Here is a 27999-nt window from a genome sequence, read left to right as displayed (position 1 = left end):
AGGATATTTTTCATATATTCATTGTGAATCTTGAATTTCTTGCAAAGGAAGCCTTTGCTAATTAGCCTAATTAGCTGTCAGCTAATTTTGAAATGTGTATTTAATTTTTTGTAAATTAAACTAGTTAAGGAATTGGTAGGACCACTTGGAGACAACTTCAAAAGTTCAGTAGGTTCAAAGAAGATTAGAAAAATTCAGGGAAAAATGGTCCAAAAGAAATAGGAAGGGTTATATTTGTAGGAGGGAACTTTCTCTTTTGCTGAGTGAGGAGAATGGATTGTAAGAAGTGGTAAGGCTGGCATAATGTTTTTTCTATGAACCTCTCTTATTGCAGTTCTTGTTTTTAAATCAGTGATAGGACTGCCACGTTGTGTGGTGTTGGAGTGGCTTCAAACTACTATGTTTAAGACTTACAATACTTACCTTTACAATATGGTAAATTTTAATATGCAAACACTGGGTTTGTGGAGTTACTTTGAAGAGTTCTGGTGTGGAGAAGATTATAGCAGTAAGTTGCTGAAGTCACTGAATAAGTGTAATTAATGTAGTGAGACTGTAGTAGTTAGGCATAATGTGAGATGTGTGTTCAGGATAACAAGAGAGAACCAGCTGCAAATTCCTTACAGTAATCCTTTGGGTGGTTGAAGTGGTTTGCCAAGGTGGTTCCAAGACTTAGGAGGTTGTGTAGAGTACACAAGAAGGCAACCTCTAACCAAAAAAGAAATCTTGAAGCATTTCAGTCCTAAATGACAAGCTGGAAATCTCATGTATGCAAAATATAAGAAAGCTAGTAGTTTCGTGAAATATGGGCTTTATAATTTATGTGCTGTATTTATAAATATCCTACCAATAAGTTGATTTGGCTTGATCCAAAGACTCTTATGTTTAAAGTGGCAATGTCCAAATGAGGATTAGAAATTGCACATTAAACATACAAATTCTTCATTATTTTTAGCAATATGCAGATAACTGCAGCTAATGGGAGATGGCATGAAAAAATTAGAAATGTTCTCTTCTTTCTTTTGTGGATATCAAAGGGAATTAATCTTGGAAACTCGAGAGAGAAAGATTGCATGATCTCTCTTATTTTTTTTTTATCAACTGGGACAGATTTTCATCCTAATCTTATTGGAAATGGCAGTGTGTGATCCCATCACACCAGAGCTCCTGCCAGACTTGATTATTCAGAAATAAAGCACTTCTGTGGGAGTACTATCTCTGTTGGCACTTGACTTGAAAAGGTCAATATAGTTATAATTTTTTTTTCCCCTGTATACTCTGTAAGAAAAATCAAGACCTAAGGTGCTATAGTGCCAATTAAGTCTCAATTTTTTTAAATCAGAAAAGAGAGTAAATGCTACCAAGAAGATCAAATTAGCAATATAAATCAGTTTAGTGCCATGTTTAACACACCACAGCCTACCTTGCATAAGCAAGAGAACATGCTGTCATCCATCTGAAAGATTAGGTGGAGCCCAATAACCTTGTACTTTCCTCCTCCTCCAGAGGATTTATCAGAGATAGTTCCAAACTGTACTTCTTGTAGAATCTTATTATTACAAACCTATAAGACTGCCAACAATATAGTTTAGTAACTTCTGCTATAATACAGCACTGAGTAACCTGAATTGCCTTTTAATGTAACTGTACTAGTAGAAGTAATTAAAGCCCACTCTGCATTTGTTTGGCTGCCTTTCAGTATCATACTAACTATCCTGAAAGCACAATTATTCAAAAAGATTTGTGCATATAAAATGAAATAAGGAAAATCAGGTTATTTCTGAAGAAGGCAGGAGTAAGTTACAAGCATTTGCAAGGAACAGCAACACTAATGCATTGAGATGTCAGTGGTATCATCTTCACATGGAGAGACTGAATGGTATATTTAGTGTTGCTTGGTTATATATTAATTATATTATATATATTAATAAATTATATTAGTTGTTGATGTTGTTAGCAAATAGAATGAGATCTGCTCTTGTCCTTTTTAAATATTTGTAGCAAATCATATTTGTTATGTAGAGATTGATGCATAAGAATCAGTGAGTGAATGTACTTCTGTGGTGCACAGAGCTTAGCTGGCTGCCAGATGCCCACCCACCTGCTCTCTGATAAAATAGAAAAGCTTGTGTGTCAAATTCAAACCAGGGGGGTCACTTACTGATTACTGTCACGGTGAAACAGACCCAGTGGAGGAAAAAATAATCCAACTTAATTTATTTTTTCTGATGTCCTATCATGGATTGGAGAAACATTCAGTTGTTCAGTCTGTTAAATGCATTTAAAGAAGTGGGATGTGAATAACTCTTAAAATCTGACTTTGATATCCAGATAACTCCATGAATGTGTGGCAAACAAAAATAGAAAACCTGAAAAAAAAACATTAGCATAGCAGTGGTTAAAGTAGCCTAACAATAACTTTTTTTTTTGTAGATTGATTTTTTTGAAGCTAAAATTGTGGCATGTTTTCTCCTTTATTCTCCTTCTTATACAATTTCTTAGGATGAATTCTCCCTTGAATTAATGAATTATTGAATTACTGTGTCATCAATGTTCTAATCTATGTCAGAATCATGAGTAACATCAGATCATTCTTCTGCTAGGACTGTACGAAAGGGTGTGTCAGCATATACTGTAAATAGGATTAGAAAAACTTTTATTAGATAAGGTACTTTGATTTGTATTTTCAGTTAGGAACTGCTTTGTCAGGTTGTGAAAATATGTTATTGAAGAGTTTGTTACAGCATTTGTAAGCATCTACCTAAGCACAGTATTAACTATACCTGAATTTTAATTTATTTTACCTTTTTTTTTTTCTTTTTGACAGAGTAGTAGTATGTGCTGTTATTAAATGAGTGTTTCTTACCTTCTACACACAGACTATTATTTGCTGTCAGCTTCAAACCAGATTGAGTTGAGTGCTAGCCTTTTCTGCTCGGTGAAGTGCTTGGACAGAGTAGTTCCTTTAGTTCACCTTTGGCTTTTTCTTTCAAATAATTGATTTTTTTTTTAATAGTTGATTTCTACACAAAATACAATATCAGTCTGCAGTCACTTTATGTTTGATGAAAATATGACAGTATATTCAGGGTAATAAAAGCACTCCACTTCCATTTCCCAACACTGTGGTAGGAAAAGCCTTTGAAGGTTTTAGAAGCAATAAAAGCATTCCTTTATTGACTTCTACTAGAAAATATTTCCATCGTGTGAACAAGTAAGATCTTAGAGGAGGTAGATATTATTTTCATGTATCCAGAGATCAAAAAAAGTCTATTCAATTTCATAAAGCCAAAATTATAAATACCAACTGAATAGAAAAATGAGTTTGGATCCTAAAATGCAAGTTACAGAAAGTCATCCCAGTGCCCTGCTCAATCTAATAATTTTGTTTATTTAATGGAAAATACTCACTTTAAGAACTTCAATGTAATTGTCACTATACTGGTAAGCATTCTGCATGAATTAATTTGCTAATATTTGTATCACACAGGAGGTATAAAGCTCTACGCCTGGTACAAACCTATTTTCATGGGTTTTTACCTCCTATTTGGTTTTGCTACATGTTTATGCACTAAATGCTTTTGATGAATTTCCAATCTAATGTTGCAAACATTTACATCTGACTAAAGGTAACACTATATTTGCCTGTAATAAAATCTTCATTACACTGCTGCTTTTATTGTAGCCTTTTTTCATTGTGAACTGAGAAAAATAATTTACATGCAAGAGAAGTTTAACAAACCTTATTTGGCAAACCTTCAAAGTCACTGTGGATGAAAATTATTAGCATTTAAATTTCCATGAGCACTAGTTTTTTGTCCTTTGGAAAATCTATCATTTAGTTTTTCAGTGAATGGCTTGTTTCAGAAGAAATTCATTTCAAGGACAATTCATTTTGAAAAACAACACAAAAAATCAAGGAGATTATGCATTAGTGGAGCAGTGATGTCCAATTAGGCAGCTGTTAGACAGTACTTGGGTACTGGCATGCCGTGCAGACTTGAGCAGTATTATATTTGGCAGTCTTTGGTTCTGTTTGCATTTGATCAGATTCAGCTGGAACAATATTTTAAGTTATTCATATGTATGGCCATAGACATTTTCTTTTCTTACCCACTAGGATTACATACTCTTCATTATCTACTAACTTTGTATAAATATGGCCTGGCCTTATCTAATGCATAATTTATTTTCTTAATTAAATTGAGTTCTTAATTAAAAAAACAGTAAGTTGAGTACTTCATATGAATTTTTGTGAAAGAGGCTTCCATTGTGGGCTGCTGTTCTCTGCATGATCTCAACACGATAAATTTCTCATACAGTTTTCTCATTCTAAACAGATTTTTCTAGTCTCTATCTTGCCCTGATAGTTTGCTGACAGACATTTTAACAGGGCTCTTTCAATATTTTTTATGAAATAAACATCACCATGAAGCACTTTTGTAAATGTCCTGTACATGATGTACCCCCCCCCCCCCCATTAAAAGCAATCAGGTTCTGAAGGTTATGTAAGAATTGAGAGAATTTATTTGATCTGAAATCATTGGATTTTTTGGGGGTTAAATCAGAGCTTTAACAAAATATTCTTTTACATAGGATATAATCTAGTTCCACATTCTGAAAATTTTTGTAATAGGGCAGGATGTGTTTGCACTGTTGTAGTTGTTGGCTGGCACAATAGTTGAATATGTACAGTGAAATAGTTGTGTGTTCAGATACATTCTTCTTCTGGATGAGTTTGTTGCATTCAGTGTCATTTAAATTTAAGAGAATGAGGGCATGGACAACATATCCTGTCGATTTTAACAACTTCATATTTCTGTTTTATGGCTTTGCTGCTCCACTCTTCCTATTTTTACAAGTTAGTGGAACTCTACTTTTTTAACTCACAACATAGTTCTTCAACCTTACTCACCTCTAACATCAGTTACTGAGTAATGAAACTTTTTTCATCTGCTACATTACTCAGCTTAACAGTTGTAAAGACTTAAATGTTTCCTGCTGTGCAATCTGACTTGTCCTTTGATACAGAAATGGCTTTTTCTAAAATTATAAATGCATATGTATAGCTGGCAAGGATAAGAAGTTAGAAGGAGCCTGCTTTAGGGTGACTGCTTATCTTTGCCATTCCTAGGCTGTGCGGTGTAGTGTCTTGGGGCACTTAAAATTTGGCTGCAATGGACTTGATATATATGAAACAGAATTATGGTTTTCGTTGCTGGCATATCAGTGTAAGGTCTTGAGAAATACTGGGTCATCTGTTTGAAACAGTGGGAGGATGAAAAAATCAAATTGGTGTTCAGCAAGATTGTTTGAATAAAAGCTGCTATTGAAGCTGACAGCATGGAAGGTAGCTGTAGCTGGAATGCTGGTAGAGAAACTGGGATTCAAGGCATGGTTGCACATTGCAGCAAAAATCTTGGCATCTGTAATGTTGCTGTGAAAATAATCTGTAATGTTGCTGTGAAAAGAAACAAACATGGATAGATGTAGCTAAAACCAAAGCAGGTTAGATGGCCATAACTTCAAAAAGCCAAAAGAGAAAGTTCATTTTCAGTACTAATCTAGTAGTGTGAACTACTGTTCTGTGAACTGCTGTTTTAATGCTCTATAGAAGAGAAGCAGTAGTGATAAATGGACTTGTTCAAACTTTAAAAAGGGGAAGATAAAATCCATTTGCTGCTAGCGGTTGACTCTCAGAATGTACCTGGGATTGTTCCTTACTCAGCAGAATAAGGAAAAGGTAGTGATGAAGTGGGAACAAATGGTGACATAAGCTGAGCTGTGCAGATGCATGCTTTATAATAAACAAAAAGAATCTCAACCACTTCAACAAAAATAGATTTTTGAGAACAGGATACTCATATGCACTGGAAATAGCCAGTTCTGATCTCCAGGTTTCTGTTGCTGAGAACCTGGGAGTATAGACTGAAACTCAAAGTAGGAAGCATATTTGGAACTGTATAAAGCCCTCCTGAAACTACAGTGGCAAAAATAAGTCAGTATGAAAAGAGTAGGAGAAATTAAGGACAAAGCATTCCTTGTGTGAAGGAGCTAATGTGCCTTTGATTTGTCAAGGAAATTCATTTTGCTAGAACTCATGTTTGCCTTTAGGATGAAATGTAAATTGTGTTATGCTTAACTTTCTTAAAAATAATAACACAGATTGTTAATTTGTAGGAGTCTTGTTTGTTTTGGATTGTCAGTATAGCTCTTGGTACTTATGCCATTCCAGGCTCTGAAGCTAAGGCTTATTCTTTGATCACCTGCTGAAGTTTTCTGTTTACTCAGGGTAATGTTTGTATTCCACCTTTTGAGGGGGAGGGAAGTCATATAGATTTAATCAAATTATAATTCTGCTGCAGGAACTACATTTACATATAATGATATTTAGGTCAAATAGAATGAGTATGTTGTTACTAGTAGAACTGCTAACTAATTTTTATTCCTCTAAAATTAGACTAATTCCTCAATATCTGTAAGGTCTAGTGACTAGGTAGTCAACTGTTATGCATACATGAATGTAACAGGAAGAGAAGGATAAAATCTTATTCTACAGCTTTTAGAAATGCTAACTAAACAATACGAAAAAGACTCCAGCTGGTGCAAAATGGATTCATTTTTCCCTTTTTGTCTTTTTTCAGCATTTAAAAAATTGTGGCTAGTGCAAAGATGTGTGAAGAGATAGTATAGAAATACTACTATTGTTCTCATATGATAAATTATATTTTTCTTCACAAAAGATGTGTGCAATAACCAAATCTGCATACTAGACTAATTATGCAGAATCTCTGTAATAGAGACTACATCATCTTCAGTCTTGTAGAACTCTTGCACAGACTTTGAGGAGCAGGAATTCAAGTAGCTTTCATTATACAAATTTTGTTTGCCTGAATTGCTGGAGGAATAAGAAGCTTTCTGGACAGAGGCTTAAAAACTTGCAAATTAGAATTAGCCTAAAACTATATTTACAGTATATTTGTCTGATATTCCAACTTAGGTAGATACATTAGATTATCAAATATCTATTTTTGTTGCAGAAATACATACCCTCTTTAACATAAGATGATATGAAGTTACGTTCACTTTTAGAGTGTGATGTGGTATTAATGTGTTCTCTAGCCAACAAAGACAAGAATTCACTTGCAATTCCAGCATTTCTGTTGTTTAGCTTCTGTCAAATAGTGTGTCAAATAGAACAGCATTTCAGTGAGAATGAATGCTGCAGATCTCTCCTGCTTGCTTTTAAAAAAAAATATTCTAAAATGGTGCATATTCTTAAAGCTTGCTTGTAATGGAAGCTTTCTGAGTTTCAATCTTTGTTTTTATGATTGGCTCATCATTTCATTCCTTAATGTACCACAAGAGTGTCTCATAGTACAGTAAATGATCTGTATTACTGAATAGTTATTACAGGTTTGGTGAAAGAGGAGAGAAAACCCTAATACAGATGTTAGAAGTAATGTCAATTGTACATCTGTAATAATGCATAAGAAATGTGATTCTGTAATTGGAAGATGCACAGCGATGGTTTTAACTAGAAAATTTTTTTGCACTTTTTGGAAAAGTGAAGTCAGTGTTATTTTCTGCAAGATTTATTTTCAGTGAAATAGAATACTTGTTGTCTTGTAATCCAGAATCCATTTGCTTCATTGATTCCTGTTTGTGTCATATTTTTCATATTTTTCTGTCATATTAGAGAGAGCTTTAACAGAATATTTTAATTTGAAGAAAATTGTTGCATTTTCTTTGCTATTTATATGGAATAGTACACTGAATCTTTGAGTCTATTTAAATATTGCTAAGCACTTAGCTTGTGAATTAATGGAAAAGGTTCTTTTGTGGGTTCTAAATCATGTGGATTCACCTAAATTACAAAATTTACTTCACTCTTTGTATTTTTTATAGTAGTGATTAAAAGCTTTTAATGTGCAACTTGTGAAAAACTGTTCTAAGATTAGAACACTTACGTGTTGTTGGAAAATGGTGCTGCAGATTATTATATAGTCTTCAGTTATACTCTTCACTTCTGAGGAAAAGGTTAAGGTGATTTACACATTTGATGTGCATCCTGTTTACTTTCCTACAGAAATTGGAACTTTTTTTGTCTCTTTCTAAATATTGTATATGTTATAACTGAGCAAATGGATTATGTTTATGATTTGAAAGAAATCCTCATATCCTGTTTCAGAGTTGAGAACTGTATAACTCTTTACATTTTATTTTACTGCACATCTCATGCCACTGACTACAAATAATAACATGTACCTTTTTGTAGAGTTTGTGTGGCTCTAACTGTTAAGTGTAATCTCAAAAAATACACTTTAAAATATGAGGAAATTTATGCAAGGGGCAAGTGTTGTATAAATGCAAACATGAAAAACAATGAAGTTTCTTGGAAGTATTTTTACCAGGTAGCTTTGTATTGCTGAATACAAGTGAAGATAAGCAGTAGCTGAGAAAATCATATTAACTGGGATAGATTATAAAGTTTTTTAATGTAACTTTCTGGAAAGTGATAGTAGGAAGTAAGGATGATTTGCACAAAATCAGCCTGTGGATGTATGACAGCCCTGCTAGGTTAAACTTCTTTTGGGAATGAAATACATGCTTTTGTTTCAATATCTTAGTTCTGGCACTGCAGTATAGGAGACTTGAAATAATCAAGGAAGTTTTATTGGTTTTAGTATATGACCAATATTTCAAACTTACTTATTTGGAGAAAAAGAAAATGCAAACTGCTTGTATCTTTCAAAAAGTTGGATAGGTGCATCACTATCAGAAGCAGCACTGAGAAAACTATATTACTTTTCCCATTACTTTTTTCATTTTATTATTTTTATAATCTGGAAAGAACAGATGTTGTTATTTACAGTAATTAACCAGATGAACCTAAACCCCTCTCTTTGTTATATGTTTGGATATACATTGATAAGTGTATTGATAGGAATCAACCATGGTAGTTCTAATGGCTTGTATTTCTTATAGATTACTGTTGAAAAATATTGGTTAATGGTATTAAACAATGGTAAAAATGGTATTTTACAATACATTTATTTACTGAGTATTTTATGTGAGAGTCCTTGTATCCCTAAGGAAAGAAAATACTCTGGTGGCTGAATAATCTGGTGTCTATAGGTATGTGATGCAATTCCCTTGTGCCATAGATACCTTCATGAGTATGTTATGAACAGAGCAATTTTATTTGTTACAGTTTCTGATAAATTGACTTGTGGATAGAGTTCCTACATGATCCTTTCCCTCTTGTTTAGCCTTGTTAGTGTTCTTGTCTTTCAAGGCTTATTTCAAGAGAATCAGAATTTTAATCAACAGTGTATAAAGTCATAAAATTAGCTAAATCATCATTGCCTCATTTTATATGTTTTTCTTAGTACTTTTTATTAGATTTTTCCTGTGTCAGATCTGTCCAAAATCAATAGCTTAAATGGGCACTCTTCTGAACAGACTTGAATAATTTGCTTATTACAGGGTATATTAAAGCATATAATCTAAATAAAGGTATGCTCCATTTAACTTTATTTGCAGTCTCAGTATGGCTTGAGACTATGAGAGTTCAGTATGATGAGCACAGATTCTTAGCAGTGTAACTCACGAGCTTAGAGGGAATACCCTGTAACAGTGTAATCTTTTGCTTGACACACAGTGCATTGAAGCTTCTAAAACCTCATTTACTTTAGCTACTCCTAATATACTGGGCAACCCTTAAAGTGGTTTTATAATCTGATGTAAACGGTACAGTGTTAGGTAGAAACTGGAATATTTTGATAGAATCCAGTTGTATCCAGCTTGAACATACGAGGTCAGTCAGATCTCTTGGTCTATAGAAGACTCAGAAATGGCTATGGTTTCTTGGCTGTTAAACATCTCCCTCCAAGACAAAGAAAATAATACCCCCCCCCCCCCCCCCCCCCCCCCAAAATGGCCTGCCTTTGCTTGTGCTCTGGAACAGTTAATTTCTTTTCACTAGTTAATTTTCTAACATTTTAAAGGTGTATTTAGGAAGCAAGTTGAAATTGTTTATCAGAGATGTATTTAGGAAGTAAGTTGAAATTGTTTATCAGACTTTTTAGCAAAAATTATTACAGAAATACTTAAGAGTAATTTCTGTGGTTTATGAGCTGAAGCCAGCATTAATTGTATGAGCTGGTATTTAATTTTAAAAACATTTTTAAAAAATCACTGTTAGCAATGTTAACACACTGGAATGAGTGTGGAGGTCAAGTGTGGGAAATGAGTGTGGGAAATAAGGTTTAGGTGACTGCATTCCCTTATCTTTTTCTGCTGAGGTTCAGCATATTTTTCAGTATGAGTGACCCCTTGAATTTAAAGAACATCTCATAAACTAATTGTTAGTTTTTGGTCTGAAGTCCTCAGGCTGTTGTCAGAAAGCTATTTTTGATGTGCATTGTATGACTGAAAGCGTAGTATTTGTGATAGTTCATGAATTCCTTCTGCAGAATATGTAAGGCTATTAATTATCTATCTTATTGAGGAGCTGCAGTACAGACTTATACACAGTAGTTCTTTATTCTTCATTAACATTTTCTACAGTATGTGGACTGTGTTGTTAGTATTCATCTATTAACAAGTTAATGCTGTTGATAATACCTGGATTTATTTATTAAATATGGCAAGTTGAACCACATGGAGATTTTGTGTGACCTTGATTGATGTTGGCTTTAGTTATAGACCTCTGTAACTTGTTTATCATGCAAGTACTCCCTTGTGCTCTGGAGATTTGCTGTTCAGTACAATTTGTTTATTACACTTAAAAGTGGATTACTTTGTTACTTGCTGGTTTCTCTAAGTTTGAAAGATACATTTATGCTGCTTTCAGTAAGTAAATAATCTGGTTCATTTGGATTTTTCTCAGAAACTATTTTGACATATTTTTTATCAAGTGGAATGTTCCCATGTGCAACTGAGAGCTTCCTCACCTGTAACATGATTGCTACATAAATATTAAGCTTCAAATGTCAGGTTGAGTTCCTTCACAGAGACTTTTCTCAGAAAACTGTACATGCATGCAACGATTTTCTCTGTGTTTCAGAGAGAAAATATCTTCTTCTATTTCTTGAACATTCAAGAGTAAATCTCTAAGATGCACTTAGCACAATAGCAATGCACTTTGTGCATCTACACTGCAAACTGTTCGCTCCTGTTAATACACGGTCTGTTTCCACAGTGCTAAGGACTGTAGTTTAGTGGAATGTAGCATTCTTGTAGGGAGACAGATATGTGAGATATGGACATTCCCTTAGTAGAGCAAACCAAACATTCTTATAACTGTAACTTCTATTGTTCATCTTAATTTCCTTAATTCTGGTTAATTTTAAACCTTAGTCTTTACTTTGAGGTCTTTGCATATACTTGTAAGAATAGGTAGATCAGAATTATAGCTGTTGCTATTACTGTTGCTATTACTGTTGTTGTTTGATGTGAAACTAATGTTTAAAGATGATAGCTAATGTGACCATGTTCACAGGGGTCCGAGGAAGAGGGAAGAGATGAGCATCTGACTCCATGTTTCAGAAGGCTTGATTTGTTATTTTATGATATATTATATATTATATTAAAACTATTCTAAAAGAATAGAAGAAAGGATTTCATCAGAAGGCTAGCTAAGAATAGAAAAAGAAAGAATGAATAACAAAGCCTTGTGGCTCGGACAGAGAGTTCAAGCCAGCTGACTGTGATTGGCCATTAATTAGAAACAACCACATGAGACCAATCACAGATGTACCTGTTGCATTCCACAGCAGCAGATAACCATTGTTTACATTTTGTTCCTGAGGCCTCTCAGCTTCTCAGGAGGAAAAATCCTAAGGAAAGGATTTTTCATAAAAGATGTCTGTGACAAGTTTAGTTCCTTAAGTATAAGATGATAAATTTTCTGAGTTTTAGCATGTTTAAATCTGCCTGATGGTTTAATGGCTGAGATAATTTAAATTAAATAAACACTTCTGTTACCTTAGATCTTGAACTAAATCAGACACTCATTATTGAGTAATGATTATGACAAATCAAAATAATATGATTTAAAAAAAATTATGTAAACAGTCTTTTTGTAATCAACAAGATTATTCTAACAAAAAACTAAAAAATGATCAAGAATTATAGTTTGCACTTTTATTTTCTAGTAGAAATAGTAATGATCTATTAAATTTCTGGCTCTGCAGTGCTTTAGATTTATCAGTAGGTTTCCAGTGTATGTTTCTGTCTTTGTATATTTTTCTTTATTTTGCATATATTATGTGAAATCAGTGTAATGTCTTATGTTACATTCTTGTACCACATCTTATTGTTATGTATCCAAATATTTTTTATAAACTATTTATGCATGTCTTTTTTGACTTTCTACTGCCTCCTGTCTTCACCATAGCAACTATATTCTTGAATCTTTTTTCAGGCTGTATTATGTCTTATATTACTTTTACCTTTCTACATGGAAAAAAGATTCCAAACTTTACTCATCGAACATTCATATTAAAAATTTATCTTAACATCATATTGGATAAACTGCTAATTTGTGCTTCTCTGTAAGCCTTGCAACCTCTGCTTTTTAAATAGATTGTATGCTATGGTTTTAGAGATTAGGAAGCAAAACATCTTTATTTTTTCTTTAATTTTTGTTGCACTTTATAACTGTGATTTTTAAAAAATATTTGGTTGAAGCTATGATTTTTAGTATGTGTTGAAAATAGTGGCTATGCAGCTTTAAGTATAGTTTTTTTCCCCAGTCTGAAACAGTAGCAGTTTTTTAAAATGTGTTTTCTATTATAGTTAACTTGTGGTTTTAAATATACCCATAGAGATTTAAAACAATGCTACCTTTATAGTTTCTAATGAAGAAATGTCATCTTATACCAAAGTTTCAGTTTTTCTTGGAGAAGGCTTTTATCACGATATGTTCCTAGATAAAATCATAAAGTGATATTTTGTAAATTTCTCTAATATACATCAAAGGAATTTTTTTCCACCAAATTTCAGGGAAAATGCGGGTCATAGCTTAGAAACAATTATGCTTCTAGATATGTACAGTATTTAAATGTAAATGTAAACAACAATAGCTTTGCATATTTATTGACAGAATTAAAATGATGTCTCTGAGTGCCATGTATAGTCAAGTTTAGATCTATGTGTTGATTTGAAGTTAAGTGGACAGAGAAAAAGAGTATTTTAAAAGTTGAACAGGTCTGTTATTGTTTTTTGATTTGTAGCTTATGTGGTTGCATTTTTTTCACAAAGTGAGAATGCAAAAAAGCAACTCTGAATCATTTTTGTGGTGAGATAGCTTTAGAAGTAGAATTACTGTGCAGAGTCTCAGTGTCTGCTGCTGAAAACCTGGATGATAGTAAGGGAAATTGTAGCTGTCAAGTGCATGTTCCAATCACTGAATAATGAATCAATTATGTTGGTACTTTTGATCAACAACAATAAAAATATCAACATTACAGAGCTATTGTAAGCTTGTGTATTTCTAATCTCAGTGTCATATTTTTGCAAGTGGATAGCGTAGAGAAACATTGCTGTTTGGTTCTAGATGGTACTGAATAGTGTTATTTTGAACATTGGAACAGTACAGACTCAGTATTTGGGGATCTAACTTTTGAAACATTATGGAATCTTTTTGATTTATTTGGTTTACTATTTGAAATATTTGAAGCAGCATGGAAAGAAGTACAGCTAAAAGGGACTAGAAAGTTTTGGAAGAAGAATTTTGCATTTTTCCATTGTCTAATACAGTCCTGGTTATCTATGGTGTTAGTGTGGACAGTTTTAAACTAGTCATGAAAAATTGAAGGCTCTACTTGGAAGTGGGAAACTGCTGTATAACCTCCCTCCTTCCTCTTATAGAGCAGTGTAAATACAGCCACATTTTCCTTCAGGTTGACTGGGTAAAAGGCATTTTGGATTCAACTGCTGAGTGATTTCAAAGAGACAACAGCTTCCTATTTTCTTTCTGAGGAACAACGGCTTAATTTTTTAGAGTGGATAAAAAAGACAAAAGTTGGAATTACTGTCCTGATTTTGAATATTGATCAGATCAGTTCTTCTTAAACCCACCACTTCAATTATAAAACATGACATTATGAACATGTTGTTATGACACAGGATCTCTTTTTCTTTTCTTAGCCTAAATTTAAAATCACTAAGCCAAGTTTTGTAAAGTGTATTATAAGAAAGGAAATGAAAAAAAAAGCATTTTCTTCAGAGGTTCATGAATTGAACTATGATCATTTCAATCCTGCATAATGAAAGCAGATCACTGTATTTGACTATGGACAGAGTTCAGACTGCTTCCTATCCTGGAGGTGTTCAGTGTTTGTACCTCTGGTAGGGGAAAAGGAGAGAAGGGCAGGAGCATGGCTGAACCTTCAGTGGTGACTGCATAATGTTTAGAAGTCTTGATTTCTAAAGGCAGAAACCAAGAAATGCTCCCTATGACTATATGGCATTTTCCCATTCTTGTACTTCATTTGGGGTAAAATTAAACTGCTATATCAATGCTGCCATGACGCTTGTTTTTGTTTTTACATGTGAAGAAATTTTTGTCTTTTTCTTTACAGAAAGGTTTATCCATGCAGAATGCAGAGATACTGATTATATATTTATTTGTTTTTAGCTGAGGATTTTTTTCTGCTGTAGATTTTTGGATGAATTTTCCTTCCAAAAGTTTATCCATCTGAAGTTTTGCTGGGTATGAGTCTTTGGATGCACTTGAGGTCCAATGGAGCCTTAGTAGAGAAAATAACTCAAATGGGTAGATAGAATTCCATCTGCCTTTTCTTTTTCCATAAGGTTCTTCCATAAAGCACTATTAGCTTTGATGTGTTCTTAATCCCGTTTCCCAGAGTAAGTATGGGAAGTCTAAGAGGTTTTTGAACTTACTCTTTCTGAAGTAAGTGTTCGAAGTGTGAGAACTATAGACAAACAATGCTTAAGTATTTGGGAAAACAAAACTGTCACCACCTGTCCACAAGCCCTCCCCTCCCTGCTCCCCCCCACCCCCCCCAAAAAAAACCAAAAAGCACCATAGGAGTAACACAACCAACAGTTCCAACAGCTTTCTCTCCATTCTTGACTTGCACTGGTATAGTTAAACCAAAACAAAACATCAAGTTTGCATCCCATCTGTTGTAAGTGTGTGAAAATCTATATTGTATAGAGGCCCCAAAAGACTACATTTGCAGATGCACCAGACATTGTTATAAGGGGAGTGAATGGGTGGGATTTAGGATGAATAAGCATTGATTGCTATATGGAGAGAAGTTTATGATAATAATGTGGTTGTTGGCCGCTTCAAGTGCATTTATGATTTTACCAGCTGTTCTCTTGCTGATATCTCTAAGCATCATATTGCTTTTAAAAGGGTGATATTTATTCTCTTAACTCCAGGATGGTTGTCCAGGTAATGGATGGTGTGTGAGTAGAGCACAGGAGAGAGTTACACAACTGTTAGAGAGAGCGAGAGATTGCCTGTCAGTGATTGGAATTCATTGAGACATGTTATCCACGTGTATAGATGTAACTTTTTTGAATATATGAGGTTGAAAGTAAAGTTCCTGCACCATGTTTGTATGGGAACAGCCCCTGTTTTGGGGAAGACCATGATGACTAAAAAGTATGCTTTAAGAAATGGCAGTGGCTCAAAGACTTGTGCCCTTACACTAGAAATTAAACTGCATTTGTTCTCAGTGCTGCCTTTGGGAGATAGGTGCTACAGAAAACAATTAATTGATTAACAACTGGTTTTAAACTGTACCTGAAATCTTTCCTGATTCCTGAAGATTTGTTTGATGCAAAAAAGTAAGTCTTGTACTTTTCTTTCTTTCTTTCATTCTTTCTTTCATTCTTTCATTTGTAATTATGCTTGTCCAGCTTTCTGTTAGGAATAGATGCAGTGGTCTGTCTCCATGTTGTCATTATGTGTGGTCTTTTCCTAAGGCAGTAGAAAATTTTAATTTAAATCTGTTTCTTTTTTAAATTGAAATTATTTTTTCCCTACACAATTGCCTTCTATGTAAATTGACATCACTATCTGTTGCTGGAGGCCCATTTACTAGTTTCAAATTGAAGAATTTGGTCTGGATGTAGGTTTCTAATGGATCTTCAATGCAGTTTTTCTTCAGCATCTAAAGTCAGACTTTCTGTTGAAAATCTGCTTTCATTTTTATAGCTCTTCTTTCATCACCAAGATTTTCTTTTTATCCTAGTAAAAAGACTGAATAATTTCTGCAGATATCTGTCACTTAATAATAACAATACAAACAGAACCCATTTTTATTATGAGGTCAGCCTTCTTACTATGAATAATTTTAAAGAAATAATGTTTTTCTAGATATGGAGATTTTTCTGTTGCTAAATTGGGACACTTTGATTTTGACAATTTCCTGGAAAACTACAGATAAATGTAGATGGCGTTATCCTCTGACTTCAAAAAAAGTTGAGTTTGGGGGCAGGAAAAGCAACAATTAATGCAGCATTGAAGTGATTATTCTAGAAGAGACAGGGAACATTATCAGCACATAGGAGTGTATTAAAAGAGTTAAAAATCTGAAAAATTGTTTAAATATAATTTATAAGTAATTTTGTTAGGTTTTGTGGTGTGGGGTTTTGTTTGGTTTTTATTTTTTATTTTTGTATCAGTCCATTATAATAACCATAGATCAGGTAGATATATAGTCTATTTTCCTTTAGCTCATGGTGGAATATAATTATACAGCTCTATGTACAGTTGTTTTCCTTAGTGATTTGTACTTGATCTGAATTGTTTTGTTATATTCCTAAATATGACACTTATCTTGTAGACGAGTACAGGAAAGTTATCATCAGAGTTTTGTAAAGGTGGTTTGTGATCTGGCAGTTATATAAATTATTCTTGTTATTTTATTAGCATTTAAATTAATAAATGACAAGCTAAGCTTCAGTTTATATCATGTGACAATTTTATAAATACTATAGAGTTGTGAGCTCACATATTGCGATATTTGTCATGTGTTCTGGAGAAATTTCTGTCTTAGAAAATATAATGCAAGTGGGTCATTAAAGCCTAAAATATGTTAGGATTTCTTTAGTTGCTAATGAAATATCTTGAAAGCTGCTGAACAGGACAAATGACTTTTAAAGCTAATTGTAATTCACTGAGGCATACTATAATCTATAGGAAAGTTCACCTCTGCACGGTTCCTGTCCAATTGTTGTCTCAAACAATTATCACCAAGTTATTGTTCTGGTATGAGCCATGTCATGCTTCAAAGTGAGATGAAAAAAATTAATGAGGGTGCATGAATGCTTGTTAAATAGATACAGTTATGCTCTCAACATTCTTCACTATGACTGTTGAGATTGAGGCAATGTACTCTAATGAGACCATGCAAACAAATGTGCTGACTGACAGCTCTTTCTTTAGCAATAAAAAATGTTGGCTAAATTCATATTTTGTTTCAGCATAATCCTTCAAGTGCTTGTGCACATAAAATTGAAGTGCTTGTGCACTTGAATTTAACTTACACTGTAGACCATTATTGTTTTTTTCTTTATTCAATTATGTAAATCCATTTCACTGCTTTTATTAGAAACTGTGTATGATACTTAGTGATGATTGCAAGGGAATCATCCATCATTTAGTAGTTATAGCAAGGGAATACTGAGGGTTTTTTTATTTATTTTTACTGGGAAAAAAAGACAGCACCTTTTCTAGAAGTTATATTCAAAAATGTCTGAGGACTTGATTTCATAGATTCATTAGTTCATTATCAATGATATGCAGAAACACTGAACAGTTTTTCTAGAAATTACAGTCAAAGACACAGTGTTAGATTAAAAAAAAAGGAGAGTGAAGTGTGTATCAGATTCAGCATATGAAAAGTAAATTATGCTAGGCAGTAGATAACATTTTAGTTTTTTGAGAAGATGACAGTTTTTCTAAGCAAAACAAATATGATCTGTTTAAACTCTGGATTGCAGTAGGACTGCCATTGTACCAGTATTAATGAAAAGTGGGATTAGCTGCAGACTTGTAAAACAGGTAAGTTTAAGAGGATGTGGGGAATATTGAAAAAGGCTGCATTGGACTATGAGGCTATTAGTAAAGTTTTTGAAGGATCAGTTTTGGGAATAATTATTTATTAAATAGTCTCAATGATCTGTTGCATATGTTAAGAAAAGGCTGAACTTTGTGATGGCAGAGTTTGGAAGCATTTTCAGATTCAAGGAGGGTAGGATGTTACAAAAGCTGGATGAGTAGAAGAAAGACAAATTTGAGAACAAAGCCAAATACTTAAGTATGATTGGCAAATTTTATATTACTTTTAAGTCCTGTTAGTTCTGAAAGAGCTTGCTCTATTCAAGTGGATTTCAAGTAATCTCATGGTATTTTTACTACATGTAGGATTTACAAAACTTAAAGTGCAGGACTTCTTTTATACAAAGCCTTTAACTGTAGCTTCACTTGTTGTATTGAAACAGAACTTTTCTCACATAACAAAGAAATTTTAACATATTTAATCCCTTTTTCACATTGCTAAATGCTACTGCATTTGCCTACCTCATATTTACCAGTATGCTCTTGAGACCCCAGCATGTACCTGATGGCTGCGGGGGGCCAGTACAGAGAGCAGGACAGGCAGATAGGTAGCAGTCTCTAAAAAGTTTGTTACTGGCTTTCCATGGCCTTGCTGGCATTCCTTTGCTAATAGTGGATTATGGAGACCTCTGGTAGCTGACTGACTACTTAAAGGTGGCAGAGTATTGGTTGTGTTTGAGAATGGAGAGTGTGAGTGTAGCTATTGCAGAAGAAAGCAAAGAAACCTGGGAATTAAACACACGAGAAAGAATCAGTCTGAAACAAGCTCACGCTTCTCCAGTCCATTCGGATGGATTTGATATTGTCTGAGAGCATGGCACAGTTCCCTTGCCTTCCCTTGTGGTCAGGGAATCAGAACTTAGTGGAGATGCTCATGCCTGAAATTTAACACTGTGAACACAAATTTTAGGTTAGTACTAGAATCTGTGATTTTTTACTTCAGTTTATGTACATATGGGTATTTTTAGATATATATATATGTATTGGTTGTTTACAAAAAAAGGAAATAAAGGTAAGGGAAGGAGAGCAGAACAAATCCTGGATTTCACAGAAATGTTTCCAGTAGGGAAGCATTGTCATTAATATGTTTACAAGTCACGCTTTGTAATGTGGCTTTCAGTTCTACTGTCCCAGACTCAAGGCAGATTAAATCACAGATGCGTGGAAGCTTCTGGTATCATCAGGTGAAGAGATTAAATGGATTTGAAATATTTAATTAAAAAAATCAAAGATCATGTTGTAGTGCTAAGATATTTTGTCATTCTTTAAGAAGAGCATTAGAAAGGGAAAAGAACTGTTTAAACTGCAAAAAATAAGTAAAAACTAGTCATGAATAAATTGAACTGCAGATTGGTTCCAGACAAGTAGTTCAGAGAGATTCAGGCACACTTATCTTGGGAATGCTCTTTAAGAAAAAGACCTCAATATTTTAGAAATAGACCTAACAAAATTATGAAAAATGTATCTGCTGTGCTTTGTTTTAGGAGTGACCTGAACTTTGGACCATAGATGACACAGTAGTTGCTATTAATTGTTGCAAAACTTTACAAGTAAGGGATAGATTTGCATTCCTTTATCTTCTCTCTCCTGCTCCCATACACCACATAAGGTACACATTTGTAAGCAGCAGGTTTATCAGCAGTGCGTGAGGAAGAGGGTGGGTTGCACGTTGCAGGATGGGAGATCCACAGTGATTTGTCTTTTTTTTGACTTGCCTCCCAGATTTCCCAGCTCACAGGGATTGTAACAAGGGGTAAGCAGTCTCACCAGGCATCTGACCTGCAAGGCCACAACTTTCAGGCTGTTATTCAGCTAATGGCATCATCCTGGAGATCTAGTCGCACTGGCTGACTATATACCAGCATTTCATGTCTTAGGCTGATAGAAGTGTCCCATCCTGATCTCCAGATATGCTTCAGGTGCTTTGATGTACTTTAGGTGCTAGTGTGGGAGTGCTCTTTATTATCTCTGATACCCTTGATTTCTTGCTGCCTTTGTAATTTGGCAGTCCACTGCTGGCCGTGGCTCTTCATTCCATTTCAGTCAGAATACACCAGCTCCTCCCTAGTAATCCCAGCTTGCTATTCTTGTCCATTTGCCCTTTCAGTTTGGAGTCCCATGTACTGCTGATTCTTGTCACAAGTTAATGATCAGTCCTTTGTCAGGTTGGTACTGCCCCTGCCTTTGTGGTTTGTGAGGCACTGACAGTGCTATGAGGTGACAGTGGTAGCTTAGTAAGTTTTTTGTCCCTCTTATGTCAGATCATTCATTCCTGCCCTTGCACTACCTCATCTATTCTAGTTCCATGTCTTGGGGTGTTTTTGTATAGTCACTCAAAGAATTAGCTTGAAAGCCTGATCCAGTGTTTTCCTCCTGGAAATATCTTGAATTGTTTTAAGTTAATATCAGAGGTTAATAACAGAATTAAAAATAACATCAGAACACAGAGAATAGTTTATAAAAAAATTCAGCAAAATTGTTCAGCAAAATTACTTACAGATGAATAACATATAGTGCAATATGCACTATATTGTACTACAGTGTTCTGCAATGAAATTACTTCTACATAATAACTAATAAAAATTGTCTTTCTTGTGAATTGAGGTATTGTTCATTAATAAGGATATTTAGTTGAACTGATTTTGAGACTGGGTGCTGGTTAGACTATACAACAGTATTTTACACAAGTGAAATGAACCCCATAGTTTAAAGGAAGGAGATGAGGTCTTGATGGAATAATTTTTCTGTCAGGAATATGTCTTCAACCGATATGTATACTCAGATGGTACTTGTTAACTTTAAATCTTAAAATAACAAAGATCAAATCAATTATGAAAAATGTCTCTTTAATCAGTTACACTGTACTATTCTGAGAGCAATTACCCTTAAAAACAAATAATTAAAAATGTGTAATTTTTGTTTATAATTTACATGATAGCAAATTTCATGAATTTGTTCTGTGCCACATTTCAGTGGCAGGCAAATCTGGTGCTGCTAGATGGGGGGAGTCCAATTATTTTCCTTGTTTGATAGTGTTTATATGGCTGTGCAGGGAAGTGGCACAACTGAAAGCTAAGTTCTGGAATTCACCATACAGATAAAAATAGGAAAATAGTGAATAGCTTCCTTCAGATGCATTGCAAGCTTCTGCTCTGCTGGGATCGCGGGATGGTGCTCTTTGAGCAACAGAGTGCATGTCAGTTCATTGATGCTTAGTTGAAGAGGCCTGACTGATGTCTTCTGCCCTGCTTCTGGTTACATGATTTGCCTCTCTTTGGTGCTCATTTGATTACTCCACAAGCTGATTAAACTTTTTACTTTAATGTCACACTTCCCCCTGTCCCTGTTAATTTTTTGGTCATTTTTGTGAGTTGAAGTTTTTAAAGTACATTGATTATTATGTTTCCCTTTTCATAAATTCTAGGAATATGCAAGCAGGACAAAAGCAGAGTGTGTAGGAAAGAATGGACTCCCATATATTTCTGGAAATGCTCAGCTATGTCTCCATACTGTGACTTTTGGAATTGTAGAATAGTTGGGATTGGAAGGGACATTTAAAGGCCATCTAGTCAAACTCATCTGCAATGGGCAGGGACATCATCCATGACATCAAATTGCTCAGAGTCACATCTGGCCTGCCTTCGAATGTTTCCAGGAGTGAGGCATCCACAACTTCTCCAGGCAACCTGTTCCAGTGTTTCCTCACCTTCACTGTAAAAAATGTTACCTATATATCTACTCTAAATCAACAGTTTTTAGGCTAAAACCCTTGTCCTGCCACAACTGACACTAATTTCTATAAGCTCCCTTGAAATATTCAATAGCTTCAAGGTCTCCCTGGAGGCTTCTCTTCTCCAAGATAAACAAACCCAGCTTTCCCAGCCTGTCTGTGTAGAAGTGCTGCAGCTCTCTGTTTTTGTGTCCTTCCTCTGGACCTGGGCCAAGAGGTTCATGTCCTTCCTGTGGTGGGGACCCCAGAGCTCGATGCAGCACTCCAGGTGGGGTTTCACCAGAGTGGAGTAGAGGGGCAGAATCACCTCCTTTGATCTCTCGGCCAGGCTGCTTTTGATGCAGCGCAGGATGTGGATAGATTTCTGGGCCTCAAGTGCACATTGCCAGGTCATGTCCAGTCATTCATCCACCAGCACCCCCAAGTCCTTCTCCAAAGGTGAAAAAACTTAACTTACTATATGTTCAAAGACTCGTAGTCTTTAAAACTCAAGGCTGGAAATATCGGTATTAAATTGAAAGTTAAGATTATGATGAAGCAATTTTTCCTGTGTAGTAAATTAAGATATAAAAATCAAAAAGATGCTACTACTTTTTCTTGTGAATAAATAATAAATACCAACATTTTCAAAGCTTGCACAGTAAGAAGAACTAAAATTAGCTTGTGTGTTGGACTTTGGTCTAGAAATAGGCCAAGTCCAGCTTCTAGAAGCTATTTAGTGAAGTTTAAAGAGTTTTGATATCAAACAAAGTAATGAATTCTTCATTAAAAGATAAAAAAATATTTAACTAGTAGCCTCACCTAAAAAGCCTCAGAGCCTAGTTAAGGAAATACAGAGACTGCAGCATATTAAGCATATTTAACAGATGCTACATATAATCTATAAGCAGCAAAAGCCATGTCTTTGAGTGTCTCTCTTTCATGCAGATTTCATTTAGGAGTATGCGCTTGTATTTTAATGGTGAGGACTTCAGTAGGTTTCTGATTGTAACTGCTTTGCGATTTAGAGCTAAGGTTTAAAATTTTCATACTATTGAATTTTAAGCATGGATAAAGATGTAATAAAAATGCTATACAAAAGTATGATTTAGTGTGTCAGATCTGTCTTTCAAAGGAAAAAAAAAGAGTAACACAATTTTTTTCCTGCTTCCAAATGCTGAAGCTCTGAATTATTTCTGTTTGATCAATAATGAACTTACCTCCAAGCTGGACTTCGGGAGAACACCACATTACTGCAAGAAACATAACTTCCATGGTCAGCAGAGTGAGTTTTAGAATAGGTCAATAAAGTGGACAGTAACAGATTGCTAAGACCAGCTGGTATTCACCCTGGACTTCTAAGGGAACTGAAGGATGAAACAGCTGAGCTATGAACTGTGCCGTGTAAACTATTGCTTGAACTTATGCCAACATCAGAAGAAAGGAAGCAAGGTGACAAATGTAATGACAGTTTTAAAAAAGGCTTGAATATCTACAATTGCCAAAGTTGATACCAATTGATACAATCTAATAAATTACTGATATACTGGCAAAATAGGGTTTTGGGAGCTGTTAATAAAGCTGAAAACAAAATAATAAGTTAAAGTTTCATTATAAAAGTTCAAACTGTGCCCATATTCTGCCCACTTTTTGTGGTTTCCTTTCTTCTTACTAATAAAAAGTATAGTAGAGGTACAGCGAAATGGATCAAGATTATAAAAAATGATGTCTTTCTTTGTACAATGCATAATTAAGAATTGGAACTCTGTGCTGAAGGACTTAAACTTTAAAATTTATTAGGTTTAAAGAGCAATTACACAAATGTGTGGAAGAACAATCTGTCAGGGATTATTAAATGAAAAGATTTTGCTCTGGAATTCAACAATGTCTGAAAGGCAACTGTTGAACAGTTCCAAATAGTGGAGGGGAACAGTTGCCATTCCAATTTACAATCAATAACGTTATGGTGTTTCTTGAATCAACTATGCTCCCTTTGGGTACAAGTGCACTCAGAGCTGTTATTCAGCTTTTGATGCCTTTGGCAAATGATGGATCAGCTTTGTAAGGCCCAAACAGCTAAATCTTGATGGTAGGAATATATCTTAGAATGGGGAGATCTGGAAACTATAGAATTATGTGTCTACTGGTACTAGACTCTGTTCTGCTGGGAACAGCAGTATGCTTTGCTTTTTCCTGTCCAGCAAATTCCATTGTAGCTGAAAGCTCATTTCAGCCTCCCCTTTTATCTTTCCCCTCAGACAAGAATTAATGAAGTTTCAGATCTTTCCAGGAGTTGAATCACTCTTGGTTAAAACTTTCAGTTCTAGTGGGGAACCCAGCAAGTGTTCAGATTATAACTAAGAGAATGATCATTCTGATTTTGCATGCTGTATTTCTGTGAGCATTTTAGTTGCTTCTTAACAAATAAGACTTCAGGGTTGTTTTTTTTTTCCTTCAGAATTTTGTCAGCTACTGTTTAAAAATGTGAGAGTTTAATGTTCTTGGTTTAGAATGAACTATAATTTAAAACAGATCTTTTAGTGATGAGAAGTCCCTGATGCTAACAATTGTGTTGATGCAACCTTAGGTTGCTTAGTTTGGAAAGCAGAATATTTATCAGCTTCCTGGTATTTCAGTGTTCAGGCATTCTTCCTACTTCTGTGAGCTATGCCTAGAAACCTTATTTTAGCCTTGTCTTCATAAAAAAAAAAGAAAGCTATTTTCAAGGCTGTTGTAAAACTACTTAGATCTAGTTCATAATTTCTTTTGTATTTTAAAGTAAATTGTCACAAATAACTGCTGGTGAACAGCTCAATATGAAATAAGTGGATCTGATGGCACCTGTGTAGTGTCATCGTCTAGGTGACAGAGTCGGTGGTGCCTTTTTATTTTATTTTTTTCTTTTGAGATTGAAAGTTTGTTTTGTTTTGTTGCATGTCATATTATAGGACAGTAGTCATGCAGCTGTAACAACAATCCAAGTCTTCAAAAGTTTTTGTCCTGTCAGTCAAAAGGCACATATTCCCTGCCTGGCTTTTGATTTCAGCACTGGCAGGGCCACAACTGGAATACTATGTCCAGCTCGAGGCTCCTCAGTGAAAGAGAGACATGGATGTAGTGGGAAGGACCAACTAAGGGTCATGAAGATGGTGAAGGGACTGAAGCTGCCCTCCTGTGTGGAAAGGCCAAGAGAGCCATGAATATTTAACATGGGCAAGAGGACACTCCCGGAGGGTCTTGCCAGTTTACATAAATACCTGAAGGGAGAGTGGAAGGAGGATTGAGCCAAACGCTGCTCGGTAGTGCCCAGTGACAAGACAAGAGGCAGTGGGCACAAACTGAAACACAGGTTCCTCCTGAACATCACAAGCCACTTTTTTATTACTTTGAGGGAGACTGAACACTGGCACAGAGTGCCCAGGGAGGTTTTCGACTCTCCCTCCAGTCTTGGGGATATTCAAAAGCTGCCTGAATGCAGTTGTGGGCACCTGGCTGTAGATAGCCTTGTGTGAGTAAGGGGATTGGACCAAATGACCTCCAGAATGACCTCAGTATTGGTTGATACCAAGGTACTCCACATTTTAGCTTTGAATAAGTAAGAAGTTCTGAAGGATTTGTTATTTAGTTAGAACCTCATTTTCTATTAAACATCTGTTCTTTTGATTCTGCATAACATTTAGGAGATGAAGAAGCGCAGGTCTTCCCATTGAATACCCTGCTATATGGGACACAAGATATCATTCACTTTTAAGAATTAGAGTTCTATACAGATGAAGTAGGTATCTACTTTCATAATGACACCTGTTATGGGTACATCCTTTGAGTCCATGACCCCAGGCTAGTTCTTTCATTCTTCAGTGAAGAGAGAATGCAAGATGACTGTTGTCTTAGCTAAGAGGCCAGGAAAAGTGTAAGGTCATGTGTAATCTTCTGTATGCTCTTTTACTTAGTGACAAAATAACTCTTCTTAGTGACGAAATAACTCCAGTGAGTGTTCTGTGTAATGTAGTTTTCAAGTTTCATCTGAAATAGGAATTCAGACTTTTAAAAATAAATGTTCATATCTAAATGTTCAGATAGATTCCTTTTGAGGCTTGTATTTCAAAGGTATTTTGTTTCAGTTTTTTCCACTAGGATGATGTGTTTTAGAAGATTTTTTTTCTTTAGCATACAGATGCACAGACATGATTTTTTTTACAAAGATTGTGGGTAGCAGATTATATCAAGACCTGTGGCAGAAATAGAAATGTGTATTGCAATTCATGAATGTAGATTATTTCAGTGGCACCTACCAAGAATGAAATTGTTTCAGAGTTTTACAGAGTAGCTCCCTAGGATCCAGTCCACAATTTTATGAAGTGCTGTTCTGCAGGCTTCCAATACTTCCAAGTGTTTATAAAACAGTCCTGTCACCACTCTTTTCAGGACCCTAATTTCAGTCAGGTCATTCCCACAGATGGAGGTAGTTGACTGCATTTGAATGTGTGTATGGATCTGAATTTGAAGGAGACGGTAAAAGCAATCTGTCCAGTATCCAAAACTCCTTTGAGGTATTGGTGTGCGTGTATGCTGGCAACCACATCTGTTAATTTTAGAGTCTTTTTAATAAGGATGTAGGGTGTGAAGATAAGGGGAACTGCGAAGGGTGGGAGGTGCATTCTTCTGTGTTTCAAAGTGCTGTAGCACTTTGTTTCTCAGCCTGAGAGGGCAGAGCAGGAGCATCAGCTGAGGTACTACTGACAATACATAGGTCAGATGCTGGGGCCATGTGTGTGTCCTGCAGTGGGATAGATTTAGTGTATAGACAGAACTTTAAAGGGTGTGTAGTTTTCTATTGTATAAAGCTGAAAAAAAAAAGTAATTTTGAAAAAGTTCATGCTTAGTAAGATGAAACTTCTGGAGCTGTGAGAACTGTCGATGTATTTTGTGATCCCCTGGTTTCTTCTCTCATTAACATGGTAACATCTCACATCTATTTCCTTCAAATTATCACATCCTTTCTACAGTAGCTGCCCACTCCCACTAGCCTGCTTTATTTTTTTTCCACTGTAAGCAGATGTTCCCATTTTCTTTCTTCTGTGTACTTTCCCTTCTATTCCAGTGCTCTCCACAAATGAAAATTTAACTGCATATTTTTCTTTGATTTCCTTTTAGTCTAGATTCTTACTTCACCTGTTCAGATATTTCTATTCATTCCCTTCAGCTGTGGGATTTCTTTCTCTTTTTACTTGTTGGAAATAGAGAATAGTTATGTTTCTTGGGATTTTGGGGGCTTTTTTTTTTTTTTTTTTTGTGCCACTTGTTATGGTTAAGAAGTGGCGCTCCCTTGTTCAGTGCCCCTTACAACCTTCAATGGGAAATAAAAAAGGCAGAGATCACGGGTTGAGATAAAAGCAATTTATTGGAAACAGCAATGAGATAAGAACAGTAACAGCAACAATATTAATAACAACAGTTTACAAAAAGAGTGTGATTTGCAGGGAATTGCTCACTGACTGGGAAAGTGAACAAAATGGTGGACAGACCATCTCCCTCCATGTTTTGTCCCCAAGCCCAAGACAATGAAAAAAATGACAGACAGGTCATCTGGTCAGGACCAGTGTTACCCCACCACTGCATTTGTCGCTTGGTTCCCAGGCAAAGGAATGCCTGCCCCTTCTTTTCCAGGAAGCAAGAGAGAGACCCATTTCCCTCCTTCCTGGCCATGAGGTGAGATGGGATTGAATTGCACTGTGTCTTGGCCATGCCCACATGGCTCCACATAACCCGTGTCCTTGTCCAAAACCAGGACATTAGCAAAGGAGGTGAAAATTTCTAGAGGCATTAGGATGTATCAGGGTTTTCAGTGGGGAGTGCAACATTTCAAACCAGCAAGAAAAGTAATACATGTCCTCTGCTTCTTATTGCTGCCAACTACATAAGGACGTGACCTGAAGTCTACTAAAGAAGCATCATGTAAGTTTGCAGTAACTTAGTTTATTGTATAATTGTAGAACTCTGCATACAATTCCTGCATGAGTTGCCTAGAGTAGACACATTCTATGCTTAAATGTTTTTCCTAGTGTTGTGATGCCTTAAGTTGTGCTGTAATATTGTGTATAACCCCCTCCTGGGTGAAAATTCCTGAGGCTATTAGCCAGTTCATTTACAGCATTGTTTCTTGATTTGGAAGTAGGGAATT

At 35.3% G+C, this 27999-nt stretch overlaps 1 protein-coding gene across 1 annotated transcript in view; it reads left to right on the top strand.

The window, feature by feature from the left end:
- DIAPH3 (diaphanous related formin 3) overlaps window positions 1-27999 on the top strand; it is a 212171-nt gene that overhangs the window by 55788 nt on the left and 128384 nt on the right. The window contains exon 17 of the mRNA XM_071448410.1: window positions 27741-27773. Within this exon, the coding sequence (XP_071304511.1) occupies window positions 27741-27773 (33 nt within the window). The remainder of the gene's footprint in view (window positions 1-27740; window positions 27774-27999) is intronic.

The sequence above is a fragment of the Agelaius tricolor genome, unplaced genomic scaffold, assembly GCF_023055355.1.
Source record: "Agelaius tricolor isolate 1412-34295 unplaced genomic scaffold, bAgeTri1.0.p SCAF_26, whole genome shotgun sequence".
NCBI classification, from domain to species: Eukaryota; Metazoa; Chordata; class Aves; order Passeriformes; family Icteridae; genus Agelaius; species Agelaius tricolor.
This window is presented reverse-complemented; position numbering and strand designations above follow the sequence as displayed.